The sequence below is a fragment of the Leuciscus leuciscus genome (genome assembly GCF_965113295.1).
Source record: "Leuciscus leuciscus genome assembly, chromosome: 9".
Lineage (NCBI taxonomy): Eukaryota > Metazoa > Chordata > Actinopteri > Cypriniformes > Leuciscidae > Leuciscus > Leuciscus leuciscus.
In genome coordinates, this window is record NC_138733.1 from 3,463,068 (window position 1) to 3,489,084 (window position 26,017).

At 40.7% G+C, this 26,017-nt stretch overlaps 2 protein-coding genes across 10 annotated transcripts; one reads left to right on the top strand and one right to left on the bottom strand.

Moving 5' to 3' along the window:
* Positions 1–2,656: 2,656 nt before the first annotated feature.
* LOC309506027 (uncharacterized protein) lies at positions 2,657–25,002 on the bottom strand. Of its 9 annotated transcripts, none has more exons than XM_082179556.1 (18): positions 24,121–25,002; positions 22,690–22,766; positions 22,461–22,577; positions 21,852–21,926; positions 19,258–19,327; positions 18,541–18,602; positions 18,014–18,115; positions 17,850–17,945; positions 17,072–17,170; positions 16,476–16,530; positions 7,830–7,939; positions 7,552–7,623; positions 6,999–7,076; positions 6,761–6,868; positions 6,209–6,328; positions 5,974–6,066; positions 5,790–5,903; positions 2,657–5,512 (listed from the first exon to the last, which is right to left on the bottom strand). In XM_082179556.1, the coding sequence occupies exons 1-18, from the start codon at positions 24,140–24,142 to the stop codon at positions 5,321–5,323; spliced, it is 1,662 nt and encodes a 553-aa protein (XP_082035682.1). In that variant the 5' UTR covers positions 24,143–25,002; the 3' UTR covers positions 2,657–5,320. The 9 variants fall into 9 exon arrangements, with proteins under 9 accessions (XP_082035682.1, XP_082035683.1, XP_082035681.1 ...); XM_082179557.1 differs by having other exon boundaries at positions 5,980–6,066; positions 7,552–7,626; positions 24,121–24,999; XM_082179555.1 differs by having other exon boundaries at positions 7,552–7,626; positions 24,121–24,998.
* Positions 13,071–14,458, top strand: LOC309506029 (uncharacterized protein; the record flags this gene model as incomplete). Its single annotated transcript, XM_082179566.1, has 2 exons — positions 13,071–13,205; positions 13,276–14,458. The coding sequence occupies exons 1-2, from the start codon at positions 13,159–13,161 to the stop codon at positions 14,456–14,458; spliced, it is 1,230 nt and encodes a 409-aa protein (XP_082035692.1). The 5' UTR covers positions 13,071–13,158.
* Positions 25,003–26,017: the final 1,015 nt, after the last annotated feature.

Here is a 26,017-nt window from a genome sequence, read left to right on the forward strand (position 1 = left end):
GAAAAAAACCCGAGCTTCTAACTCCACCTGGAGCGTGTTATTTGTTTTGCAAAAATCCAGCGCTCCCGCTTCATCAGGTCCAATCAGCGCAGGGGGGTGTGAGATCTGACTGTCAATCACAGGTCGTGCACACGCCACAGATCCCCCCTCACTCGCGCACGTTAATATCACATGCACACGCCACGCCTGAAGTTCGCCTGGAGATTGCATGAAGCGTGATGGCGGAGAGAAAATCTACTAACAATTCCTCGGTTATCTATGGATAGATTAGCCAGGGCAGCCTACCTCCGAGTCCATGGTGTTGATAGATGCTGAAGAGACGGACGCGTTCACAGAAAATCAGGTACACACGCACAGTGACGCACTGACGAGCACGACCTCGATGGGAGGGTGCTCGCTGGTAGTGGGGAGGGGCATGAGAGTTGTAAACATTCAAAATTTTGGCTAATCGACCCAATCTGCCAGACTTGCCGACGGCAGCTTTAAAATAAAGTAACGATCAAGGACGTCGCCCAACGTAACGAAGTAAAAGTACAGTTTTTTCATTAGAAATGTACTAGAGTAAAAGTAATAAGTACCCACATTCAAATCTACTCTTAAAAGTACAATTTTTCCAAAAAAATACTCAAGTAAATGTAACGAAGTAAATGTACTTCGTTACTACCCACCTCTGCCCAAATGTTCATGTGTGTGAAGCGTATTTTACGAAGGACAGTTTCCTGAACCTGAGAAAGTACAATAACGGCTGCTCCAACTTTGCTAGGGCAATCTGGCGCTTCTGAATCAGAGCCTGTATGTTTTATTATTTGTTAAAGTATTAGTATTGACTGTTCAAATGCAGAGTTTTGTGCAGTGTAGAGAAACACATTGTCAAACATAGTATCTTCTGGTTACATGGCTGCGCGGAAGCGATAAATAATTATGTATTATTATTTTTTAAGGCCAGACAAGTAATTTGTTGAGGTCAATTTGTAAAGAAAGACAACACGCCTGAGCACATAATATTCAAATGCGTATACCTATAGACTAAACACGTAATACGCATGTGCACGCCGTCGGCGTTTCCACAGGTTTGCGTTTGCGCAGAGATAACCTTTTTTTTTTTTTTTTTATCGTCAAGGGTTTTCTGTTAGAACCATAGACATCATATAGAGATAGACGCCCTATCGACCGCTACTGCCTACTGGCGCGGGTGAGCCGTGGGGCCGCCATCTTAGACCGGTCACCCGCTCCACTCAGTGTAATCTGTATGGCCGGTGCAATGAGCTGTCAGCGCATTTAATTAATCATACCTCACTGAATACCGAACTGATTTTCACGCGGGTTTGTTTGATGCAAAGGTCATTCATGTAGCTATTATACAGGACACATGGTTCGGCGTATTTTAATATTCATAGTAGGCTTAACATTTATATAATATTCTGATATAAGATATAAAGTGACCAGACGTCCAAAATCAAAATATGTGATGTAGGATATAAGCTATTTTATAAATCACACACTATTAATATGATAAAGAAGCAGAAACAGATAGTTGCAGTAAAGTAAGATATTTTAATAAGTTGAAGAAACGTGTGTTTTACATTTACATTGCTTCCTGATATCACGTGCGCAAACACAAATAACCTATATTTATATAAACAGTTATGTCCGGTCGAACAATGTATGAATTAACTTAAGATTGGATTGCGGTAAAAGTAAGTTTCGTGCCTCTTACAAGTGCTTTCGAACTTCTTTCTGATCTGAATGGTATGTGGAAAACACTTGAGTTGAGGGAGGGAGAAAACACGCAACTGAATGCCTTTTCAAGCGTCTCAATACTTGAAAAACCACAGGAAACTACTTTTAAACACGAAATTACTTGATTTACAGAGGGTCTATTCGCACGTCTATAAACGTTAACGTTACCTGAGGTAATTTTCCTGGACCTTTTTACAGAAGGTAAAAGTCGCCGTAATCTTTATTGACATTGTCCGTTATGATTACTGAGATGGCACATTCGGACGGGACTAAAATAACCGAGAAGCTCTTGTAATTATTACTTTACCCCACCTCTCCATGTCAGGTGAACACCGGCTGGTGCAGTAAACATTGCCAAGCTAACGTTAGCTGGCTACGCTTTCAGTACAGTAATATCAAAGATCCTTGCTCCTTCTCAATTATCTGGTAATATTCTATTCACAAAATACAACCAATAGTACGGTAATGTTAAAAGTAATCCCCCGGGCCCTATTTGCGATGGTCCGCCGATTAGAACAGGAAAATACTCCACAGTGCTCTAGCATCTTAACTGCTGCCACGCAACGAAACTAGGAACACGACCGGTTTAAGATGGCGGCCGCATTTCTCAGTGCCCAGCGGCCAATAGGGCATCTAGTCTCTATATATATCTATGGTTAGAACGGTGTGTGTTAGCGGCCCCTAAGTTAATAACAAATGATCTTTGCAACGGAAGTGAATCAATCAAAACTAACTTTATTCTAGATCTGCTGTAAAGCCAAACAATCTTTGTCACTTTAATTTCCAATTATCACTGTAAAGCTGCTTATCACTGAAACAATATTGTTAAAAGCGCTATATAAATGAAGGTGACTTGACACAAACACTCTCAGGTATTTTTTATTATCACAGAATGACACAAAACACCATTTTCAGATGAAGTTTTTAAGATTTAAGATTTTATTAGTATCATTCGTAATCAAAACGGCCCATGACTCTTAATACAGAATTAATTTTGCCATGTTTTCTCTAGATTTAAATTATATTTTCAGCAAGCAAGATACAGCTGTTGGGTTAAAGTATCAGATGTGTTTATTTCAAGTGTGCAGCATTTAGAAATCTCACAATAACAGCAACATTAATGACTGATAATTGCAACCTCTATCAAACACATGGATTTTCAAAACTTTTAACTGATTATATTTTAATTTCTTAACGTCTTCCAAACACCATGACAAAAAGTGCAAGCTGGAAAACATGCATATTTACCACAGTAAAAATAATTTTGGTGAATATTCATCACTTCATCAAATTATAAACAGATAAAAGTTTGTCAAGGCAAACTTTGATGACCAGAAAGTTTTAAGAAGTTTTAAGAGATTGAAATTTGAAGGTTTTCATTTTCAAGTAGTTTGAAGTTTAAAGCTTAAAGTTAAGGATTTGAAAGCAATAAAGTCTAACAGAAAATAGACAGATAGATAGGGTGCTAGGGTGTTTAACACACTGCAAACATGCTTTTAGCACACTGGTAACAGGTTTCTTGGATGATTGAGAACAGGTTTCTAGTGTAAATTAACAAAGCTATCTTTTGACATGTTTGTAACATGATTTGACATATTGCTAGCATGTTTCTACTCAAATGATCACATTGCTAACATGATATAGCATGTTGCTAGCATGTTAAAACACGTGATTTAAGATGTTGCTAGCATGTTTCTATCATGAATTATGTTTTCTAGTGTGAATTAGAACATTGCTAACATGATATAAAATGTTGCTAGCATGTTTCTATCATGAATTATGTTTTCTAGTGTGAATTAGAACATTGTTAACTAGGGCTGGGACGGTTACCGTATTACCGCAATACCGCGGTCACGTGACACCTACCGCAGGTCTGAGGCATAGCTGTCAACCCTCCCTTTTTTTCCGGGTTTCTCACGTATTTTAGCTCTTTTCCCGCTGTCTTCCCGTTTTAGTATTTTCCCGTAAAATATCCCGTATTTTTACGCTCTGATTGTGTTGACTCAGAACACGCAACTATCTGTGTCTGTGAAGTGGCTTGCACTTGGGTTGCTAGACCTCCAGTAAAGCAGGTGGCAGTATACAGACAGTAGCTTAGGCTACTATCGAAGAAGAAGAAGACAGTCACGGCAGCGGCGCGGGCGCGAGGAAGAGGGAAAAAGTATCGGGAAGTGAATTTCGAATGATCAAGGAGAGTAGAGTAGATGAGTGTGATGTGCGATGATGGATCAGGACGCCGACGGCCAAAATCACCGAATTAACCACCAATTCTTTGAGTTCTTTCTCACTCTTTCTCAACATTAAGCTAAAACACGTTGTAGCAAATGAAAATGTGTAAGTAATGTTTACTTTGTTCATAAATAAAGCACTTTAAACATATCCATTGGTCTGTAATTCTTTAATATATATTGTGTAGTTATAAACTCTTCAGACTGTTAATGAAGTTTGTGGGTAAGAATCGTGTAAAAAAAAAATCCCTTATTTTGGGGATGGATTCCGGGAAATCTCCCTCATTTTCAATGTTCAATGTTGACAGCTATGGTCTGAGGTCGCCACCGTCATCACCGCAAATTATTATTATTTTTTAAATAAACACTGGCCTTCACATGTGTTCAAGTTGTGTCTAATGACATGGATTCATTGATTATAATGACATGCAAAACTTATCATCAAAAGATGGAGCAAATCAGACCTTTCGCAAGTTGGGGAGCGCAATGTTCCATGACTAATAACATTCCATTCGTAGGCTATTGACTATAACCCCTTATTTACACTCTGTGGCGCATTACGGCTGCGACGCGGCTACCGGAGCTGATCGCGCCCACTCTAGTCAATGCTTGTGTTTACACCAGCCACGACGCGGCGCGTTTCAGAAGCGTCTCTCCGTGCCGCTTCGCTAAATATAGGCGCCTAGTCTATTTTCGGCGGACGCCGCGTCCAAGCCACACCAAAAAAAAGAAGAAAAAAAAAGGTCATTTTCAAAATAAACACCCTGTGCAGACTCCCAATTATATTGCAAATGTTTTATAGCCTATAATTTGAAGCCCCAAAAGCAGGACCTCAGCTTTTAATTGCGCGTGCTTATTTAACACAATTCTCTCACGTGAAGACCGCGTTTGTCAACCCTCGCAGAGTCGCGGCAAGTGCACAGCACCAGAGAGTAATCTTGACGCCACTTGCAAGAAAATGGATAAGGAGCTACATAATCAAATTCGCAAATATTACACCATTTAAACATTATTAAAAATACATAGGCTACTGAGTTACTAAAACAATCTTTGTCAAAGAATACACTTGTATGTTCACAGTTTTTGTTTCCATTTGTTTAATTTCATCTGAGGTGAATTATCCATTGTTGTTTTTTCAGCTACAAAGCTGGAGCACTAAATGATATTCAAAGTCACATTGCATGCTTTTAATATTAAATAAAGCACATAAACAGTACCTGAGATTATCATTGCCATGTTTGTTGTTCCAGCCGCGACGTCGCAGACAAAAAAAAAAAAAACTGGGGGGAGGGTGGGGGGAGGGGGGTTGAGGTTAAAAGCGGTTTACCGCTATACCGCGGGCATTTTTTGCTTTAAAACTGCGGTAAGATAAAATCCATACTATTCTTCTGTGAGGCTTCGCTCAAGCTGGAGGCGTCCAGAGACGGAGAAATCTCAGATCCATGACTGTTATCTGTCAAGTTGAGAGACTCCAAACCCCAGGATTCTCCTTCTGTCTTCTGCGAGGTGTTCTCTCCATCCTTATCATCCGCTTTGGCTTTCTTCTACAGAGGAATAATAAGAGAGGTTCAGTTAAAATATACAACCATCTCACATTAATGAACAAACTCATGCATTAGTGTGAGAAGCCATGGCAGATTTCAAGAAAATAATCCCGTCTTAAGACCAACATTATTGGTTACAACAAGGTCCTTTTAGTTCATGTTTGCTAATCATTTCTGAATATTGAGAGCAACTTATTCACAGACTTATTGAGGTTAACCCGGCGTTAGTTATCACAGGGTTAAATGATGTCTTAAATGGAAAAAACTGTTCACATACCTTATTCTTCCTTTTCTTATGTTTTCTCTTCTTCTCCTTCTTCTTCTTCTTCTTCTTCTTCTCATCATCACTGTCAGAAGATGACGAGGAGCTACTTGATGATGAAGATGATTCCTTTATGAAGCAAGAAAAGAGCAGTGAGTGTTTTTCACATGTGCAGTAAATCTACAGAAATGAATCTGACCTTCACTTGTTTCCTCTTCTTCTTCTTCTTCTTCTTCTTGTCATCCTCACTGTCAGATGATGATGAAGAGCTACTCGATGATGAAGATGAATCCTTAAACAATAAAAGAAAAGGCTTGTATTTTACTTTAAAATCCTACTGTGAATTTTAGAAAACATTTGAGGAAAACCAAAAAACTAAATAAATAAACTGATATTTACTAAATTGTACTTTTACTTTCTTTTCACATGCTGACCTTCACTTTTTTCTTCTTCTTTCTCTTTTTCTTCTTCTTCTTCTTGTCATCCTCACTGTCAGATGATGATGAAGAGCTACTCGATGATGAAGATGAATCCTTAAACAATAAAAGAAAAGGCTTGTATTTTACTTCGATGAAACAGTAGAAAGTATTTGAGGAAAACCCCCCAAAATTAAATAAACTGATATTGACTCAATAATATTTTTACTATCGAATCCACGCACATGACATGCGGGGAAAATATGAACAGTATATCAATCCCTCGTTTTACTAAATCATGGCCACGATATAATAATTAATTTCCTTTTTTATGTAAATCAATAAGAGGAAAGGAAGTATTATATTGTCTGCATGATTTACTTAAAATGGGGAAAAAATGATTAAATCATGGCCAAGATTTACTAAAACAAGTGAACGAATACATATATATATTTGTCTGCATGTCATGAGCTCATTGTTAGCTGATGCATTTACTAATGTTAACTTTCTTTTCACATGCATGTGTGAAATTACAGTAAACTACATATTTTAAATGACTCTGACCTTCACTTTCTTCTTCTTCTTCTTCTTCTTTTTCTTCTTCTTCTTCTTCTTCTTTTTGTCATCCTCACTGTCAGAGGATGACGAGGAGCTGTCTGATGATGAAGATGATGAAACCTGAGGATTGAGAGGTTAATGTGCATTTACATTCATTTTCTAAGCAAATGACATCTAAACTGTGGCAGATCGATTTAGACCTCAGGAACAAGAATGAATCCAATAAACACTGATAAGTTTCTGTCCTTACTTTCTTCTTCTTCTTCTTCTTCTTCTTTTTCTTCTTCATGTCATCGTCGCTATCGGATGACGAAGAGGAGCTGGAATCCTGTTGGGAAAAACAGCATGCCAACATGGTTTATTAAAGCAATAATACCCTCAGAGTCACCAGAATGTAATAACTACAACTCTATTCTTGTCTTTCTGGTTTTTCACAATCGAACCAATTCACACTGGATAAAGTCCCATTCTTTTAAACATTGAATTTCCTGTTCCACTCAAACACATCAGATAAAAACATGGGTTACAAACAGCATTTTATGTCAACTTCACAAAAATAATACACCAATAATCAACCCCAAAATCAACGATAATACCTATTCAGTGATATATCATTAGTTTAACTGTAGAATGTGTTCAGTTCAGAATATAGCAGAATTTAACTGATCATCCACTATTTTACATCAGTCAGCCTTTACTGTCTTTGTTCATTTTGCGTATGTAACTTATGAACCAGCCCATCAATAAAATGTGATTTAGTAGCTTAGATGTAGTTAGCAGTTATGATGACGCTTAAATCTTACTTTATCCTTCTTTTTCTTGCGTTTTTCCTTTTTCTTCTTCTTCTTCTCATCATCACTGTCCAAACTACATTCCTTCTGAGAGACAGAGATGTCAGATGTAATGAGTTTAGAGCATAAAAATGATGATTAGCAAAGTTCTGATTAATTAAGCTAATATGCAAGTGCAATTTTTACTCTGGCTGTGACTGAGAAAACACTAATGAAATAAACCATTCCTTCATTAATATTTCATATCGAAGGGTCAGACGTGCATCTGAGTTCATGACAGCAACACAAACCTTCTTTTTCTTTACTTCTCTGTCTTTCTGTTTGTCATCCGCTCCCTCATCATCAGACATACGGACATCGTCCCGGGCAGAGGTCAAGCCAGCAGACTCAGCAGGAAGTGCTGCAGAGGACAGGAAGTTGCTTTCGCATGAGTCATGTGACCACCATGGAAGCTTTGAAACAATCCTCACTCGCAGGGTTATATTTAGGGCTGAGACAATACAACTATCTCCAGATTCAATACTATCACGGTACTTGGTTGTCGATACGATATGTATTGTGATTTTTAAGTATTGCGATTCGATATTGCTATGCATTGCGATTTTGTTTTATTTTTTAGCTCTAGACCATGAGGAAAAGTTGAATGACACACTTATACATGATGGTGCAGGTCGTATATATGTAGATATCTCTCCGTACACTATTTTTCACTTTCTCGTGTCCACTCGTAAGATAAAATAAACACTGTTTTAAAAAGGTAAATCTAACAGTAATTTTCAGGTAGAGAAAATGAATAATCAAATGTAAAAATAGCACTGCATAGTCTTCACTCTATAAATGAAATATAGATTAATCCTTATTAAAGTTACAATTTTTTTTTTTTTTGTGTGCTTTGTTGTTTGATTACCATTAACACAAAGACAGCAGCAAGTTTATTAGGCTGCTGTCACTTTAAGAGCTGCATGGATCTAATATACTGATACACATTAGAGGTGGGAATCTTTAGTCACCTCACGATCCGATCCGATTCCGATTCTGGAGGTCACGATCCGATTCCAGATCGATTCTTTATCTACTTTTCCCCCCTTATTAATTCATTAGTTTACATAAGTAATTAAGTACTTTTTAAAAAATAATTACAAATTAAAAAAAATCATTAAAACAGTTGTATTTTAAGAATTTTAAACTTATATAACTTCAAACCATACAAGCAAGTAGCAAATAATAAAGAGGAGCAAAGAAACATGGCAAACAACAAACAAAGAGTGCTTTCAGTATTTAAGATTATCTGAACATTTTCCATTCAAGAACTGTGAGTGATTTTTCTTCATCGTACTTTTGTATTTTACTATGACATAGACTGCGGGAGATCTATTAAGCTGCATTCACGCTCGGATCTCTTTTGAAATATAAGAAGTAATGTGGTTTGTCCTGTCCGTTTAATCCCTTAAGACATAACTGGCTGTGTTTACGTTCATTTTGCACAAGTATATTAAACCACTTACATGGAGTCGCACAGCCGCTTGCGCGAGCAGTCTCGTACACAAACAAAGCGTGCGTCAGCATTTAAAATTGAAAGCAGCCTTCTGTTAGTGAGATTCATATTTTAAATATATAAGTCCACTGCATTCCAAACCACATAAATGATGACTTCGTAGAGCATTTGTAAGGAAAATACAGACGGGCGAGACAGCACACTTTAAGTGTAACATCAAAACAAGCGCGCGTCTCTCACAGTGCATCCTGTGCAATGAAGCCTGTGAATGTCCTTGTAATTCGCTTCAACCTTTCCGAACTTTATGAAAGATTATTTTACGGAAGGTTCGAGTTGTGTGCGTGTGTGAGGAATTGTTAGCAAGCAGAAGACGGGTGTTTCTAAAGCAAACTCAGCGTCATCGCACATCTGGTAAAAAACTAAGCTCAGAATCGATTCTGAAATTCTCAGAATCGATCCAGAATCGTTGGAGAGAGAATCGCGATGCATCGATGGATCGATTTTTTCTCCCACCACTAATACACATGTTTTATTTCTTCAGACTATGGTCTAGATTTACTAACAGTTATCGCCAGTGCAAACCCTCTTTTGGCGTTAAAAAGACTATAATACTAATACTGTCAGGATTTACTAAAGAAAGGCTGATCGTACTGCATAAGCATTTGCAGGAGTTTCCTTTCAGACGCAGTATTTATGAGAGGAGAGTATTTAAATGAATCACTAAAGCTGATTTACTATGGTTTGCACTCGTCAATTTCCTGGTGTTTGCGCCATTATTTAACACCCAAAACAGCATGTCTTAAACAAGATGCTAATCTTGGTAGATTGTGTTGTCATTATGGAAATGTATGTCTGTGTTCATTAATTAGCGCGTCATCAGTAGATCATGCTCAGAACTTTCCACTCCCATCTGAACTTTTGTGGAATTGCGCGCTCACGTTAATTTGCCCTGTTTAGTAAATCTGGCCCTATGTTTACTAGGATACTTAACGAGACCGGCACTTTTTGATGTAATTTTGTGGATATGTCCGTTCAAGTGCAGGAAGACGTGAAAGAGCTCAATTCAGTATTCGCACGCTGTCTGAGACGCGGCTTTCTCGGCACGCTACGGATGTGCGCACACAAAACTTCTCACACTATTAAACTGAGTTCCCTTTCGTAGTCACTCCGAGTTACGTCGGATGACGACGAATGGGGTTTCGCCTAGAAAGCCTATCACCTTCGAGTATAGAAAACGAGCCAATGGCAATGAAATGCCATGGGTCTGCGGAATTTGCATAGCGTATCTCCGTCCCACCCTGGGGGTATATAAGGAAGTGCGCTGGCAACATGCAGATATGTTTTCGCTTCGGAGCCAAGTTCATCACTTCACTGCACAGCCAAATCCTGAGTATCATCTCTATTGTCTTCGAGACGAGCCTCTCTCCAGGTGTTGGTGTGACAGCGAGTTCCAGCGAGTGCACATTCCCTGCTTATCTGTGCAGTGATTTGCCAGAGTGTGTGTGTTCATCTCCCTGGTCGCTTCAACACTTTGCAGAGAAATCTCCTTTCATAAAAGAGCTTGCACGCGGCATGTCTTTTTAAAGATGCCTCGCCCGTGCACTTCTGGTTGCGGTAGACTCATTTCTGACTCTGATGGGCACAATCGCTGTCTTGTGTGTCTGGGCGTTGATCACGCTAAGGCAGCGTTTGTGGATGAGTCATGTTCCCATTGCGGGAACATGCCCATCGCACGAACATGCCCATCGCACGGTTGCGGTCGAGACTCAATGATCTCTCTCGAGTGAGAGTCCCCTCACCCGCACCCCGATCTACGAGCTCCACGAGAGCTGGTACTTCGGCTGGCGGCCAGGGTGACCTGAAGGTTACGGTGTGGAACAAAGCGCCGACTATTCCACGCTCCACACCTCCCTCTTGCACCGCACAACCCGTGAGTGTTCCGAATGAGCCCGCGGTACAGTCCTCTGACTTGCCGCGGGTCTCATTCGGCGCTCCAGAGGAAGATGTAATGTCAATCGCTGCATCACAAGGTGGGCAGGAGTCCTTGGGAAGTGACGATTCGGCTGTGCTGCCACCTTCGGGTGTCCCAGCATTGCCCGAGTCTGATCCCAAGCTGACGGCCATGCTTTCCTGGGCAGCCGCGGCCATTGGCCTCGAGTGGTCTCCACCACCCGGTCCAGTGCGCTCGCGGTTGGACGATTGGTTTTTGGGTGCGGCCGCTGATCCCCGTCAGCGTCCAACCCCAATGCCTTTCTTCCCGGATGTGCATGAGGAGGTCACGAGGTCCTGGAAGGCACCCTTGTCTTCCCGCGATCGCTCGGCGACGGTCCAGGAGAGACACCTGTAGCTTAACCTGGCTGATATGCGGGAGGCCGAGCGAATCCGGTTCCTCGACACCCCCATATCCCAGGCTGGCCTCTTCGGCGGGGCAGTCGAGGACTTTGCCCAGCAGTTCTCGACTGCCCAGAAGCAGACTGAGGCTCTCAAACATGTCTTGCCCCGACGGCCCGCTGCTGCCTCCACCCAGCCGTCGGCACAGGCGCCTCAGTCCGCTCGCCGCCAAGGACGCCCTCCTGTGGTCCCCCCCTCTCCCGCACGGCCCCAGCAGCAGTCTTCACCCGGGCCGCGTCGTGGAGGAAACCGCAGGAAGGCGTCACAGCCCCCTCCAGCCCCGCACCCCGCTAAACACCAGGCCAAGCGGCGCTCCTGAGACGGGCTTCTCAGAGATGGCTCTCAGTTCTGTGCAGGAGACGGTAGCAGGGCCGCTCCTTCCCCCGGTGGAGGGCCGGGGGAGAATCCTTGGTTTTCCCATTCCCGCTGCTCGTCCCTCGACGGGCAGCACCCTAATGTGGTTAAAGACAGAACTGACACACTCATCTCTGAGCACACAGAGTTCTCGGATGACAGTGCGCGCCGCTCACGAGCCTCGCCACTCTCGTCCCCCTCTGTTGCCAGATCCCTGCCAGAGCACGCCACCGTGGGACGCTGGTCCTCCCCTGGCCTCCTCTGGCAGGGCGCGGCTAATGACCGTGCCCCTGCACTGGGTCGCTATGCCACCCACGCCTGGGCCGGTCATTCCGCCTCGCTGCACCACCGAGGGTACGTCTGTGGTCCGCATGACCCCGCTGGTACAGTTCTTGGGAGCCTGGTTAGAGCTTCCCGGACTGTCCCGCTGGGTCGCGAGGACCATCAGGCTCGGCTACGCGATTCAGTTCGCGCGATCTCCTCCCCGCTTCAGGGGAGTCCGCTTCACTATGGTCGGTGGCAATGCCCCTGTCATGAGAGCGGAGGTCGCCACCCTACTGGCGAAGGGTGCCATCGAGATTGTCCCTCCTGCCGAAATGAAGTCCGGCTTTTACAGCCCCTACTTCATTGTACCGAAGAAAACCGGTGGGTTACGACCAATCCTGGACCTGCGGGTCTTGAACCGCTCCCTTCACAGGATGCCGTTCAAGATGCTCACGGCCAAACGCATTTTCGAATGCGTGCGGCCGCAGGATTGGTTTGCAGCGATCGACCTAGTCCCAGTGACTCCGACCTGCCGTCAGACCTTCACTCCGTGGTCGAACCTCAGTTTTCTTCGGGCCGGAGTGCCTTTAGAACGAGTTTCCAGGCATGTTGTTGTATCAACAGATGCCTCCACCACGGGCTGGGGCGCCATGTGCAATGGATATGCTGCCGCGGGCTCCTGGACAGGACCCCAGTGCCTTTGGCATGTCAATTGCCTCGAGTTGCTGGCTGTACATCTTGCCCTGCACCGCTTCCGTGCGTTGCTCAGGGGCCAGCACGTACTAGTCCGATCAGACAATACCGCGACAGTAGCGTACATCAACCGACAAGGTGGTCTACGCTCCCGCCGTATGTCGCAACTCGCCCGCCACCTCCTCATATGGAGTCAGAAGCATCTGAGGTCGCTTCGAGCCATTTATATCCCGGAGACCTGAACCGTGCGGCCGACGAGCTGTCTCGGCTTCGGCCTCTCCCTGGAGAATGGAGACTCCATCCCCAGTCGGTTCAGCTGATTTGGGATCAGTTCGGGGACGCACAGGTAGATCTGTTTGCCTCCCACGACTCGTCCCACTGCGACCTGTTTTATTCCCTGACCGAGGGCACGCTCGGCACGGATGCACTGGCGCACAGCTGGCCGCGGGGCCTCCGCAAGTATGCGTTTCCCCCAGTGAGCCTTCTTGCGCAGACCTTGCGCAAGATCAGGGAGGACGAGGAGCAGGTAATTTTGGTTGCCCCGTATTGGCACAACCGCACCTGGTTCCCAGAACTAGTACTCCTCGCGACAGCACCTCCCTGGCCAATTCCTCTGAGGAAGGACCTGCTTTCTCAGGGACGGGGCACCCTATGGCACCCTCGTCCCGAACTTTGGAACCTCCACGTGTGGCTCCTGGACGGGACGAGGCAGGTTTGAGTACCCTACCACCAGCGGTGGTGGCTACCATCACTTCCGCTAGAGCATCGTCCACGAGACATGCCTATGCGTTGAAGTGGAACCTCTTCGTCAACTGGTGTTCTTCAAAACAACAAGAACCCACGAAATGCCCGATCAGTGTCGTGCTTTCCTTTCTGCAAGAGGGGTTGGAGCGAAGGCTGTCTCCCTCCACCCTGAAAGTGTATGTTGCCGCCATTGCCGCACATCACGACGCAGTTGAAGGTAAGTCCGTTGGAAAGCACGACCTGATCTTCAGGTTACTGGGAGGAGCAAGGAGACTGAATCCTCCTCGCCCTCCTCTCATTCCCTCTTGGGACCTCTCAGTGGTTTTAACTGCCCTGCAGAGTGCTCCCTTTGAGCCTCTGCAATCAGTGGAGCTTAAGTTCCTGTCGATGAAGACAGCGCTCCTGGTTGCATTGACCTCCATCAAGAGGGTAGGGGACCTGCAGGCATTCTCGGTTGACGAAGCGTGCCTGGAATTCGGGCCGGCTAACTCTCACGTGATCCTAAGACCCCGGCCTGGATATGTGCCCAAGGTTCCCACCACTCCCTTTCGAGACCAGGTGGTGAACCTGCAAGCGCTGCCCCTGGAGGAGGCAGACCCAGCCTTGGCACTGCTCTGTCCAGTACGCGCCCTCCGTGCTTATGTAGACAGAATGCAGTGTTTCAGGACCTCTGACCAGCTCTTTGTCTGTCATGGTGGGAAGCTGAAGGGAAAGGCTCTCTCCAAGCAAAGGTTGTCTCACTGGATAGTGGACGCCATTGCTTTGGCTTACCAGCAGCAAGGTCGACCATGCCCCCTTGGTGTGACGGCCCACTCCACCCGGAGTGTGGCATCCTCTTGGGCTCTAGCGCATGGCGCCTCGCTAACAGACATCTGCAGAGCTGCAGGCTGGGCGACACCTAACACATTCGCGAGATTCTACAATCTCCGAGTGGAGCCAGTTTCTTCTCGTGTACTCGCTTCAACTAGCCGGTACTAGATTCTGCTCAGGTGTCTTCGCTTGCTCGCCATTCCTCTCCTCGGACGGGATACGTGCGATATTCTCCTCAGGTGAGCCTCATAAGCCCTGAGTCTCCTCCAGCACTGTTGATGTCAACGGCAGAGTTTTGCCACCGGCAGCTTTCGCGCTTGGCTAGGTTCCTCCATGTGCATGGTTCCCCCTCTGGGCGACCCCCACATGTGTATTTCCACTGTAAGCCTCTCTGAGCATGTGTCTTTCCCTCGGCAAGCCACCTTGCCACCCCTGGGGTTGAAATATTCCACCTGCGGCTGGACACCCCAGTGATTCTCCATATGCAGCCCCCCGGGGTCATATGTGTATTCCAAGTCCCCCCCTTCGGGCTGGGCATGATTGCATATTTCCACTGAGATATGCTTCCCAGTGTACCTTGGTATTCCTGTGTTAAGTAAGAGTCCTTCGTCCGTGCCAGTCTCACGACAGGGAGCTCAGACCTACGCAGGGCACTGGAAGACAGTCGAGAGGTGGCGTGATTACACTGGGAACCCCATTCGTCGTCATCCGACGTAACTCGGAGTGACTACGAAAGGGAACGTCTCGGTTATGTATGTAACCCTCGTTCCCTGAGTAGGGAACGGAGACGTTACGTCTCCCTGCCACTTCCGCTGTATCGCTGGAACGCCTGAGTTCAGTCTCGGCTCCTCAGCGAAGACATATCTGCATGTTGCCAGCGCACTTCCTTATATACCCCCAGGGTGGGGCGGAGATACGCTATGCAAATTCCGCAGACCCATGGCATTTCATTGCCATTGGCTCGTTTTCTATACTCGAAGGTGATAGGCTTTCTAGGCGAAACCCCATTCGTCGTCATCCGACGTAACGTCTCCGTTCCCTACTCAGGGAACGAGGGTTACAGACGTAACCGAGACGTTCTCTTTCGTGTCTTCATTTTACTGGGCAAGGCTTAAAAACACATGCAAATGATAAACTTTCATGCAGTCCTGATTGTCGAGCCCTGCCCTCTGCTGAAATAAAGGAGGTAACTTGCAGAGGAAGTCTATTAGCAAGGACTAAAATAAAGCAATTTAATATGAATCAATATTGATTCTGTAATTAAAAAAATCATAAATTTCATAAAAAAAATTAGCATAAAAATGCAATAGTTAGGTGAATCGTGATTTTTTTTTTCCCAGCCCTGGTTATTTTAGTATCACTGAGATACTATTATATTTTTTTGAATATTTTGAATTCGATTTTTGAATTTTGTTTTTCGTTATATTTTTTTTTAGCAATTTTGAGTTTTTTTTGGTCATTTTCATTAGTTATGTACATACTATATAAATATATGCTCTCGATACATATATGTACTAGTTATTTTAGTACATTAAGGTAATTTTTTATTATTTATGTCAAGTTATGAAAATTATTCTTATAGTTTTAGTTTAAGTTACGTTTGTTCACACGTTAAGATCAACACATTTCCATTTTATTATTAGTTTATGTCATTTTTTGCTATTTGTATTAGTTATTGCTTTATATATATATATATATATATAATATAGATAGATAGATAGATAGATAGATAGATAGACAGTTTTTTTGACAACCAGGTGAAATAAAAGTAAATATTATTATTTTATTTTAAAAAAAAGTTTTTTATGGTTTTAGTTTTATTTAACTAAATAACCTTGACTCACATGTTTAGATCAACATAGATATATATTACAATTTTATTAAATTAATAAACTTGTAATAATATAATATTAAATAATATAATTAAGTAATATATACTAATATAATATAACATTTTAAATAATATTATTATATCATTAAAAAGTAATACAAATATTATTAATTATTTTCCAGCTCATAAAAACCATTTTAATAAATACATGACTGTGGGAAAAAAGTTTTTGAATCCCTCTTTCTCCTCCAGTTTTCATTGGGACACATTGGACAGACGGATACCAACAGAGCTCAAATGTCTGAGGAGGGTTAAACTCCACTAAAATCTAAATAAATAAATAAAGCAGTTCACCAGATGAAGATGAAGCGACAGTCACACAGTCGTCTTCCGGCTCCAGCTCAAGCTCCTGCGACAGACAGAAATCAAACCCACACGACTTGAGATTAAACGGAGACTGAATTCTCCTGACTAATATTCTCACCTTCTTGTCCTTCTCTCCCTCAGAGTCCTGTGCAAACGGCATCATCTTATAATGAGCTCGATTTGATTTTAACACTTTGAACTTAAACTATTTTTAAAGCTGAGTCATAGAGAGAAGTGAGTCAGACATATTGTGTCTATCATTGACAGATTCACTGTACGGCAATTAAAGCAGCAGTCGTTAGTGTCGGACAATATCACACTTTGATTCATGTATAATGACTATAACTGTGACTCACGACTCAGTTTTTTGAGCCTTAATCTTTTCTTAGTCATTCTCATGTTTTGTAAGAGTATTTTCGACACACTGACACATGAACACATCTTAAACATGAAATTCTAATTGGTCCCATTTGATTTCCTAAATTAATGTTTTGGATCATTTCATGGTGACCTTTCTGTCTGCATTTAAATATAAAGTTCTGGAAATCATCACATTTTGATCATCACATCTTCCTTCATTGTACCTTCTTCTTTTTCTTCTTTTTGTCTTTCTTCTTCTTCTTCTTTTTCTTCGTCTTCTCTTCATCTTCACTGGAGCTGTCAGAGGAAGAACTGCTTGATTCCTGACAGACGGCGACACAGAAAGTAGAGGATGTTTAACTTGCATTAAACTAAAGTGGGTCACACACCGGACGACGGCAACCGTCGGGCTCTGAGAGTAAAAACTACATTCATTTCCTCCATAGGGAAATTGATTTTGAACATTACCTTATAAACTTTTACAGACAGACCAACTGTGAGGTTGTTAATCAATGGTATATACTTCTATTGAAGCCGTCAGCCCGGATTATTTAACTTATTTTTTTAAATAATAGTTTTTAACAGTGGAATTCCTAGTGAAAAACTACATTTCCCATGATGCTGTACAGAGAATTCCACCAATCAGAGACTCGAAACAAGCAACACATGCCAAAAGAGCTCGTAAGCTCCGCCCACTTCCACTTCTTTCTAGCTGGCCTTTATTTCATATATATTTAACCTATGAAGGCAATCAATGAATCAGTGAATGTAATCACGACAGGAAAACGTTACATATGCTTTTCGCACTGGGGCTAGTGTATGAAAAAATTCCACCAAATTATTATATACCTTTTCCTTATACGATTGGACGTGATTCAAGCTGTAAAACTGAATGTAAAGCTAAATGCATGTTGCAGAACAGGGGGAAGTTAGTACGCTGGATAACGACGATTCAGGACAAATATACAACACACTAAAAACACAACATGCTTCTTGTTGTACCTTCATCTTCTTTTTGGTCTTCTTTTTCCTCTTCTTCTTCTTCTTCTTCTTCTTGTGATCATCCTCACTGTCAGATGAGGAAGATGAGCTGGAATCCTGAGAAACAGAGATTTCAGATTCAGATTCAGATGCTGTTAAAATAAAAATCCCCCTGAACTTTATACCTTTCTCTTCATCTTCTTCCTCTTCTTCTTCTTCTTCTTCTTCTTGCCATTCTTCTTCTTTTTCTTCTTTTTCTTTTTTTCATTCTCACTGTCTGTTGAATCCTGGGAAAATTATGCAAAATTAATCATGCACTAAAAAACGAGGCAATCAACAAAATGTGAGATATTATCCGTAAAATTAAAAAGTAAAGCCATTAAAAAAGAAAAAGTTGCTCAACAATAGAGCAGGGTTATTATCGTTAACTAAAACTAAACCTGTTAAACACATTTATGTTAATTGAAATGAAGCTGAAATAAAATAAAATAAAAATATTAGTTGAACTACTTAAACTAAACGAAAATTTGAAATGTTGCCTTGGCAATAAACTAAAGTTGAAGCAATACAATTATTTGCTGGAAATAAATAAGTACTAAAAAACAAAAAAGAATAAAATGACAAAAGCACACAATGAAATGACTAAAAATGTAAAAATTAATTCAAAATATGAATAAAACAACAACACCACAGAAGAGACAGATTGATTTACTGTGTCGGTCTTCTTCTTCGTCTGGTCTCCTGTGAGAGTGATCTGAGTGTGTGTCTCCAGTCCTGAGAGAGAGAGCAAACGTCACACACTGAAGGAGAGCGGCAGGACTGTGTTGTTTTACACACTTCAGCTGTGTTCAGAATAATACACTCCTGCTCTACACACACTACTGACTCAGGGTGCACACTGTCAATCTTTCCCAAACTGAGCCTTGAGGTTTGTGAGCTTCTGTTTACCTGCATGTCATGTGACCAGAGAACCGTTTACCTGCATGTCATGTGACCAGAGAACTGTTTACCTGCATGTCATGTGACCAGAGAACCGTTTACCTGCATGTCATGTGACCAGAGAACTGTTTACCTGCATGTCATGTGACCAGAGAACCGTTTACCTGCATGTCATGTGACCAGAGAACCGTGTACATGCAAATGTGTTGTTAATGTTGAAGTAGAAGTGAAAGGGTTAAAGTGAATATTTTAGGCCAAAAGGCTTCGGTGGACAAGGTTTTGCAGTCCCTGCTGTACAAAACATGATTATTTTCTATATGTATTGAATTTTCAGATGACCTGCTACCTGTGTCTGTCTGTCCAATGAATCAGATGTGATGCAATGAATGTCTATATCAGGTTTCAAACTTCTCTCTCTCTCTCTCTCTCTCACACACACACACACACACACACACACACAATGAAACACCTGTCCTATGATGCGTCTCACCTGCTTCTTCTAGAATCCCCGGCTCTTCTGTCTCACTGATTTTCATTTTCTTCCTTTTCTTCTTTTCATCCTGTTGAGGAGAGCGTGTGAGTGAGTAAATTTGGGAGCGTGACCCAGATAATTCATGAAAAAGATGTAAATGTTGTTGTTTTGTGGTAAACACACATATATTTCATAATTAGGACAGCAGCCATGAGACACACTCAAACAAATCCTGTTTTACACAAGCGAGCGTGACTGTGGTTTATCACACACCGTGACTCACTCAACTTCCCTTCCTTTACAGCGAAACACTGGGAAATAAACACGGCCTGTAAAGTTCACCCGGAGTGAAAATCTGTCATCATGTGCTCATGTTGTTCCAAACCTGTGTGACTTTCTTTCTTCAGCTGAACACACAGGTAAGATGTGTGTGTGTGTGTGTGTGTGTGTGTGTGTGTGTGTGTGTGTGTGTGTGTGTGTGTGTGTGTGTGACTTTCTTTCTTCAGCTGAACACACAGGTAAGATGTGTGTGTGTGTGTGACTTTCTTTCTTCAGCTGAACACACAGGTAAGATGTGTGTGTGTGTGTGTGTGTGTGTGTGTGTGTGTGTGTGTGTGTGTGTGTGTGTGTGTGTGTGTGTGTGTGTCTGTCTTTCTTTCTTCAGCTGAACACACAGGTAAGATGTGTGTGTGCAGCACAAATATTCTGATAAAAAAGAACAAAAGTCATATGGGTTTGGAACAACATAAAGAAAAAAACAACAAAGAGAAAAAATACTATATTTTGTCATTTTTTATTGAACCTTTTTTTTTTTTTATAATCATCAAAAGAATGCAAATGAGTGTAGAAACTGGTTAAACACACCGTTCCTGTTTTTGCTTTGAAGCTTCTTGTTAGAAACAGCTGAAGTTCCCCATAATAACCGCAGGTGATGTCGTGTTTGTCGTCTGATTGGCAGCATTATAGAGAACAGGAGCATTCTGGGAGAGCAGAAATCTCTACACTAAAACACACTTTCATGTCCTCAGTGTGTGTGAGAAACACAGATTGCTCAAGCACTTTAAGCCCTAATTTGCTCTTACTATAGTAAATCACAGGACAGCAAAGCCGTGTGTGTTTGTTGTAAGTGCACTAGATTGGGTGGCGGATCAGTAAATATGCATGACCATAGACGGACTTTACAAGACACTTCACATGTCATGTTCTCTGTTTCTGAGTGGCTTCTTCAGGGCGACGGCTTCGCTGTCCATGTTGTAGGACTCAAAGGACGGAGGCAACCTTTGTTCCAAAATCAGTGCAGCTTTTAAATTCTCAACCATCTCTGGCCCTTCAAGTAGTGATTTTTAGAGATTATTAATATATATATATATATATATATATATATATATATATATATATATATATATATATATATATATATACAGTACAGGCCAACACATTACTATTTTTAATGTTTTTGAAAGAAGTTTCTTCTGCTCATCAAGCCTGCATTTATTTGATCAAAAATACAGATTTTTTTTAAATATTGTGATATATTATTACAATTTAAAATAATTGGTTTTCAATTTATTATACTTTAAATGATCATTTATTTCTGTGATGCAAAGCTGAATTTTCAGGATCATTACTCCAGTCTATCACATGATCCTTTAGAAATCATTCTAATATGATGATTTATTATCAAAGTTGGAAACAGTTCTGCTGCTTAATATTTTTTCATAACCTGTGATACTTTTTTAGGATACTTTGATGAATAAAAAATAAATAAATAAATTTAAAAAAGAAGCAAATATTTTAAAAATAGAAATCTTTTGTAACAATATACACTACTCGTCAGTAATTTGGGGTCAGTAATTTTTTTTTTCTTTTTTTGAAATAAATCAATACTTTTATTCAGCAAGGATGTGTTAAATTGATAAAAAGTGATAGAAAAGAAGATTTATATTATTAGAAAATATTTTTTTATTTTGAATAAATGCAGTTCTTTTTAACCTTTTATTCATCAAATATATTAAGCAGCAGAACTGTGTCCAACACTCATAATAAATCAGAATATTAGAATGATTTCTAAAGGATGGATGTGATAGACTGTGATCCTGATAGTAATGATCCTGAAAATTCAGCTTTGCATCACAGAAATAAATTATTTTTTAAAGTATATTGAAATTGAAAACCAATTATTTTAAATTGTAATAATATATCACAATATTACATTTTTTTTCTGTATTTTTGATCAAATAAATGCAGGCTTGATGAGCAGAAGAAACTTCTTTCAAAAACATTAAAAATAGTAATGTGTCCAAACTTTTGGCCTGTACTGTATATATATATATATATATATTATTTTTTATTTTTGTGTACTCTGTTATATACATACATTTTTACGTATTTATTCATTCTTATATATGGTATGGACTAGTTTTTTTTGGTATCCACTTGAAGTGGATTTTTCTTAATATATATTCCGTGCACACTGTTATTATTTATTTAATGTATGATGTTTTTATGTATATTGTTTACATGACTCTACATGGCCTCATTAATTGCCCCTTGGGGACAAATAAAGTGTTTTGAAATTGAAATTGACCAGTCAAGCATATTAACCTGCTCACCTCACTACTGTCACTATCCGAGGATGAGGATGATGATGAAGAGGAAGATGACGAGGAGGAAGATGAGCTGCACTTCTGTGTGAGAGAGTGATAGTTATTGCACAACACGGATACAAGCATGCATGAACGTGTCATTAATACTCGTCATATTTTTCTGTGGGTGTTTGTGTGGCAGTTTTTCCCCTAATAGCATATAATGTCAAAAAACACGTGTCGAATGTCATTTACACGTTTGCATTTAACAGACGCTTTTATCCAAAGTGAGGAACAAAAGCAATTCGTCAACATCTCTGCATCTCGTCGTCTCATATTAAAATAAAACCAGTACACTGTAAAAAAAAATTCATTATTTGTTATCTTTTGTCAAATCAATTTAGATCATTAATGTGGTTCAGATTACATAATATCTTGAGTTTCTATTGACTAAACCAATCTCCTTCATTGCATTAACTAACATTTTTAATTTCAATGAACTCAACATTTTAAGGCAACCCGGTAACTTACTTTAAGTTAAACCAACAATGTTTTTTACAGTGTAGAAGGATAATTCAGATCATACTGGATCATACTGGGTTCACTGTGCTTTTCTTGTTTTGCAATCAAAAGTACCTTGCTTCTTCTCTTCTTCAGCTTCTTCTTCTTCTTCTTTTTCTTCTTCTTCTTGTCTTTATCATCATCCTCACTGTCGGAGGAAGACGTAGAGCTGTCACATGACCAGGGGTGGTTCTGGAGAGGATAATACACAAGGAAGAATTGTGCATCAATAATAACCTTTCACAGGGAGTGGAAAGGGATATTTATAAATTAATTTTGCACAATTTAAATAAGCTTTTCCTACCTTTCCATCCTTCACACCTGTAACTTTCTGATCCTCGGCCCCTTCCTCCAGTTCATTCCTGCACTCAGAGTCCACAGCTGCACACATGCAGTTTAAAGGAGATTGATATTAATGTGATTAATTATTATCATTCATGATATAGCCGCCTTTAATGATGTGCAATGGTCAAATCAACTTTTAAACAATAATTCAAAGCTAAAAGAACATGTGTTTGAATAATATTCAGTCAGCACATTATAAATCCTTGTAAATATGGATTGGGCATCAGGTCGGTGTGTAGAGTTCAGAAACCCTTGTTGTTAGCGCCACCGGTGGCCGTTAAGTGAACTATAAATATGTGCTCGCACACATCACATGTAAGTAACACACTACACACACGAGACTGAACGTGATTCAAGACACCCAAGATCTTTTTCGTTCTTTTCTTAAAAGTAAAAAGAAGTTTAAAATACTTTTGCAGCGATATAGCCTACATTAACGATCATCCCGACGCTGAGAGCGACGGCTAGATTTACATTTTTACATTTACATTAACACAATAGACACACAAAAAATGACAGAAAACAGCCGTTCAGAAAGCATCTGAATAGTGATGTGGATATGTTTACAGCTCTGCAATTCACCGGCAGGTGAGGTCGACAGATGAGGTCACTAAAATTACACTGTTTGATTATAAAGTATATTTGATTCCTTCGATTACATAACCTAGCCTACTCCTGAGACCCAGGAATAGACCTTTGTCCACTGTAGCAGACATTATATTTTAGTGAATTTCTCCGACACCTTCCATGTCACATTTCACAATCTGGGCGTCCTGTAAAGAGCACATTCAGGGCTTATCTTTGGTCAAATTTATTGGTGATTGAAAAAAAAATCCCATTGTTTTTGCCTTTGCATATTTCATGTCATTTTATTTTTTAAACAACTGAGTCCTGTCCACTACAGAGGACATAGCATATAACATATGAATAAAATATCATTAAAAAAATGTATTGGTATATAACACTAGTATTTTGCACTCAAAAAAACAAAAAAACAAACAAATGTAGTGTTAATATCAAGACCTTTTCTTTCTATTGATTTTTACAGGTGTTTATTTTGAATTACATATTGCATTGCTTTGTTTGTTTTCAGGTTAAAGGTTTGCAAACTTAACAGTCTTGGCAGAAAATGCTAACTTTTCCATTTTTCCACTAACTTTTTTAAAAAGTTAATTTTACATTAATAATGTTAAGAATAACGTAGATCAATTGTCAAGTTGAATAAATTCAAACAGAATCATTTTAGCCTACTATCAATCTCTTATTTAAAAAAAACGTACATATTTGTCTAAACATAAAAAACATCTAAAGAGAAGCATTCCTCTATTCCCTACTACAGGATCTCTTTCCTTTAGCCGACTTGCCGTGGATTTGCACACGGATAGATTACCTGAAAGCTGCCCGGACTCCATCCGCTCGTCGGGTGAGTCTGATCTGATCCTCAGCTGACGGCTGACAGGTGTTTATGTACCTGAGGGAGGGGCGTGACCTAGTCTTCCTACTCATGAATATTAATTAAAACGTGACGTTCGCACAACAGCTCCAGAGCTCTGATTGGCTGACATCGGGCGCAACTCAACAGTTGAATAAACTAACACAGTTTTATGAATATTAATAAAGCTTCGAGCCTCGGCTGTGTTTCTCAAAAGCATCGTGACTGTTGATCGTAAATACAATCCTAGGCTACTTATTATGCAACAAAATACATTTCCAACAGAAGTCATTGGATGTTGGTGCTAACACATTACAGATCATATTATGCAGCATCATGCTAGTTTCTGCTTACATATAAATAATAAATAATAACGAATGTGTTTTTTTGTGATGTAAAACGGCTGACTCACTCAGTGACAGAGCAGAAATCAACAGGCTGGTGTCATGTTTTTCCATGTTGCAAAGCAGTTGAACTCGTTATGCTGGGTTTAGGGTTGGGCGATGTCCCCTAAACTGACAGTTAACGATGTTTACGATGATATCGTGGGGTGGGGTTAATTTATAATATTATTATTAAAAACGTGCTTTTTTTCAATAAAATTTCAACAGTAGGCCTAGTTATTATTAGGTCCATGCAACTAAAAACAAACATATATTCAGCAAACAATAAATAAGTTGCAATATGGAATTAATTGTGGAGGGCTTTCACTGTGAAGTTGAGTTACCAACTGATGAGCATAAATCCTCATCGTGTGCGTGCGTGTGTGTGAGAGAGAGAATGCACAGTAGGCCTAGCCTACTTACATCTACTGTGTTTACGGGAATACTCGACTTGGCATTTTGAAATATTTCTGTGTTTATTTGGCCGTTTAGGCGCGCAATTGAGACAAAGACTGCTTGTCCGTGTTGCGCTCGGAGCGCGTGCACATCATCCTGTCAGTATAATTCAGTTCTCTTTCGCGACTTATCGCGCTTTTAATATTTCTTTTCAATATAAAGCACATCCTGCTATTTTCTTTCTCATTCATTCATGTTTCGTTATTAATAACTTTAAACAGAATCGTCAACTGAAATCTGTGCGGATTATCAAAACTAGACACATAGGACATTTTAACGGTCTCTGCGCAAAAGTGAAAGTACCAGCGGCCAGCGGGTGAAATGTTTCGAAATGTCTTTCAATAAAAGGATATATTAAAGTTTATATAGCCTACTTTTACATTTTCGCTGCTGTTCTAAAATGGTTTTCGCCAGTTTGAATCCCAGTGCAGGAGCTGTAACTGTTAGGTTACCACCACAGAAACGTAAGTGGTTAGTGGATTGCTGTGGTGACTCGTGACACTCGCGAACAGCACTGAACACGCACTTTTGCCGGTACAACTTGAATATTATTATTATCATAAACTTTTCATTAACTTCGGTAGGCTGTAGGCTACAACAAGGGAATTGTAATTGGCTGCTTTTTCTGCAGAGAGCCGATTTCTGTTGATGTGTCTTCATTTTTTTTTATCGACAGTTTGTTGGTAAAGGGTGAGACGAGAGACCTTGCGAGCCACATGATTTTTGCCAAAGAGCCAGGTGTGGCTCACGACACGAGCCATAGGTTTCCTTACAGGGTGGGGGGCGTGGCATCACGATGGTGATCACGTCCATCGGCACAACCCTAGCTGGGTTACCACAGTTTAAATATTCCTTTTCATTTGCATTCATTTATGTAGAAATGTGTGGGTCGAAAAGAAAAAACTAATTATATTTACATTATTCTGTGCATGACATTTTCAGCGGTTTGAGATGCTGCCGGTGTTTACACTCTAGTGCATACTATTTTTCTTAGTGTGCATTATGCAACAGCTATC

Excerpts from the sequence above, each read along its gene's own strand:
- LOC309506027 (XM_082179555.1), bottom strand. The coding sequence starts at position 24,142 with ATGGAGTCCGGGCAGCTTTCAG. Across the intron at positions 18,603-19,257 it reads GGGGATTCTAGAAGAAGCAG|GACTGGAGACACACACTCAG; the intron begins GTGAGACGCATC and ends TCTCTCTCTCAG. Across the intron at positions 6,067-6,208 it reads AGAAGAAGAAAAAAGTGAAG|GATTCATCTTCATCATCGAG; the intron begins GTCAGCATGTGA and ends TTATTGTTTAAG.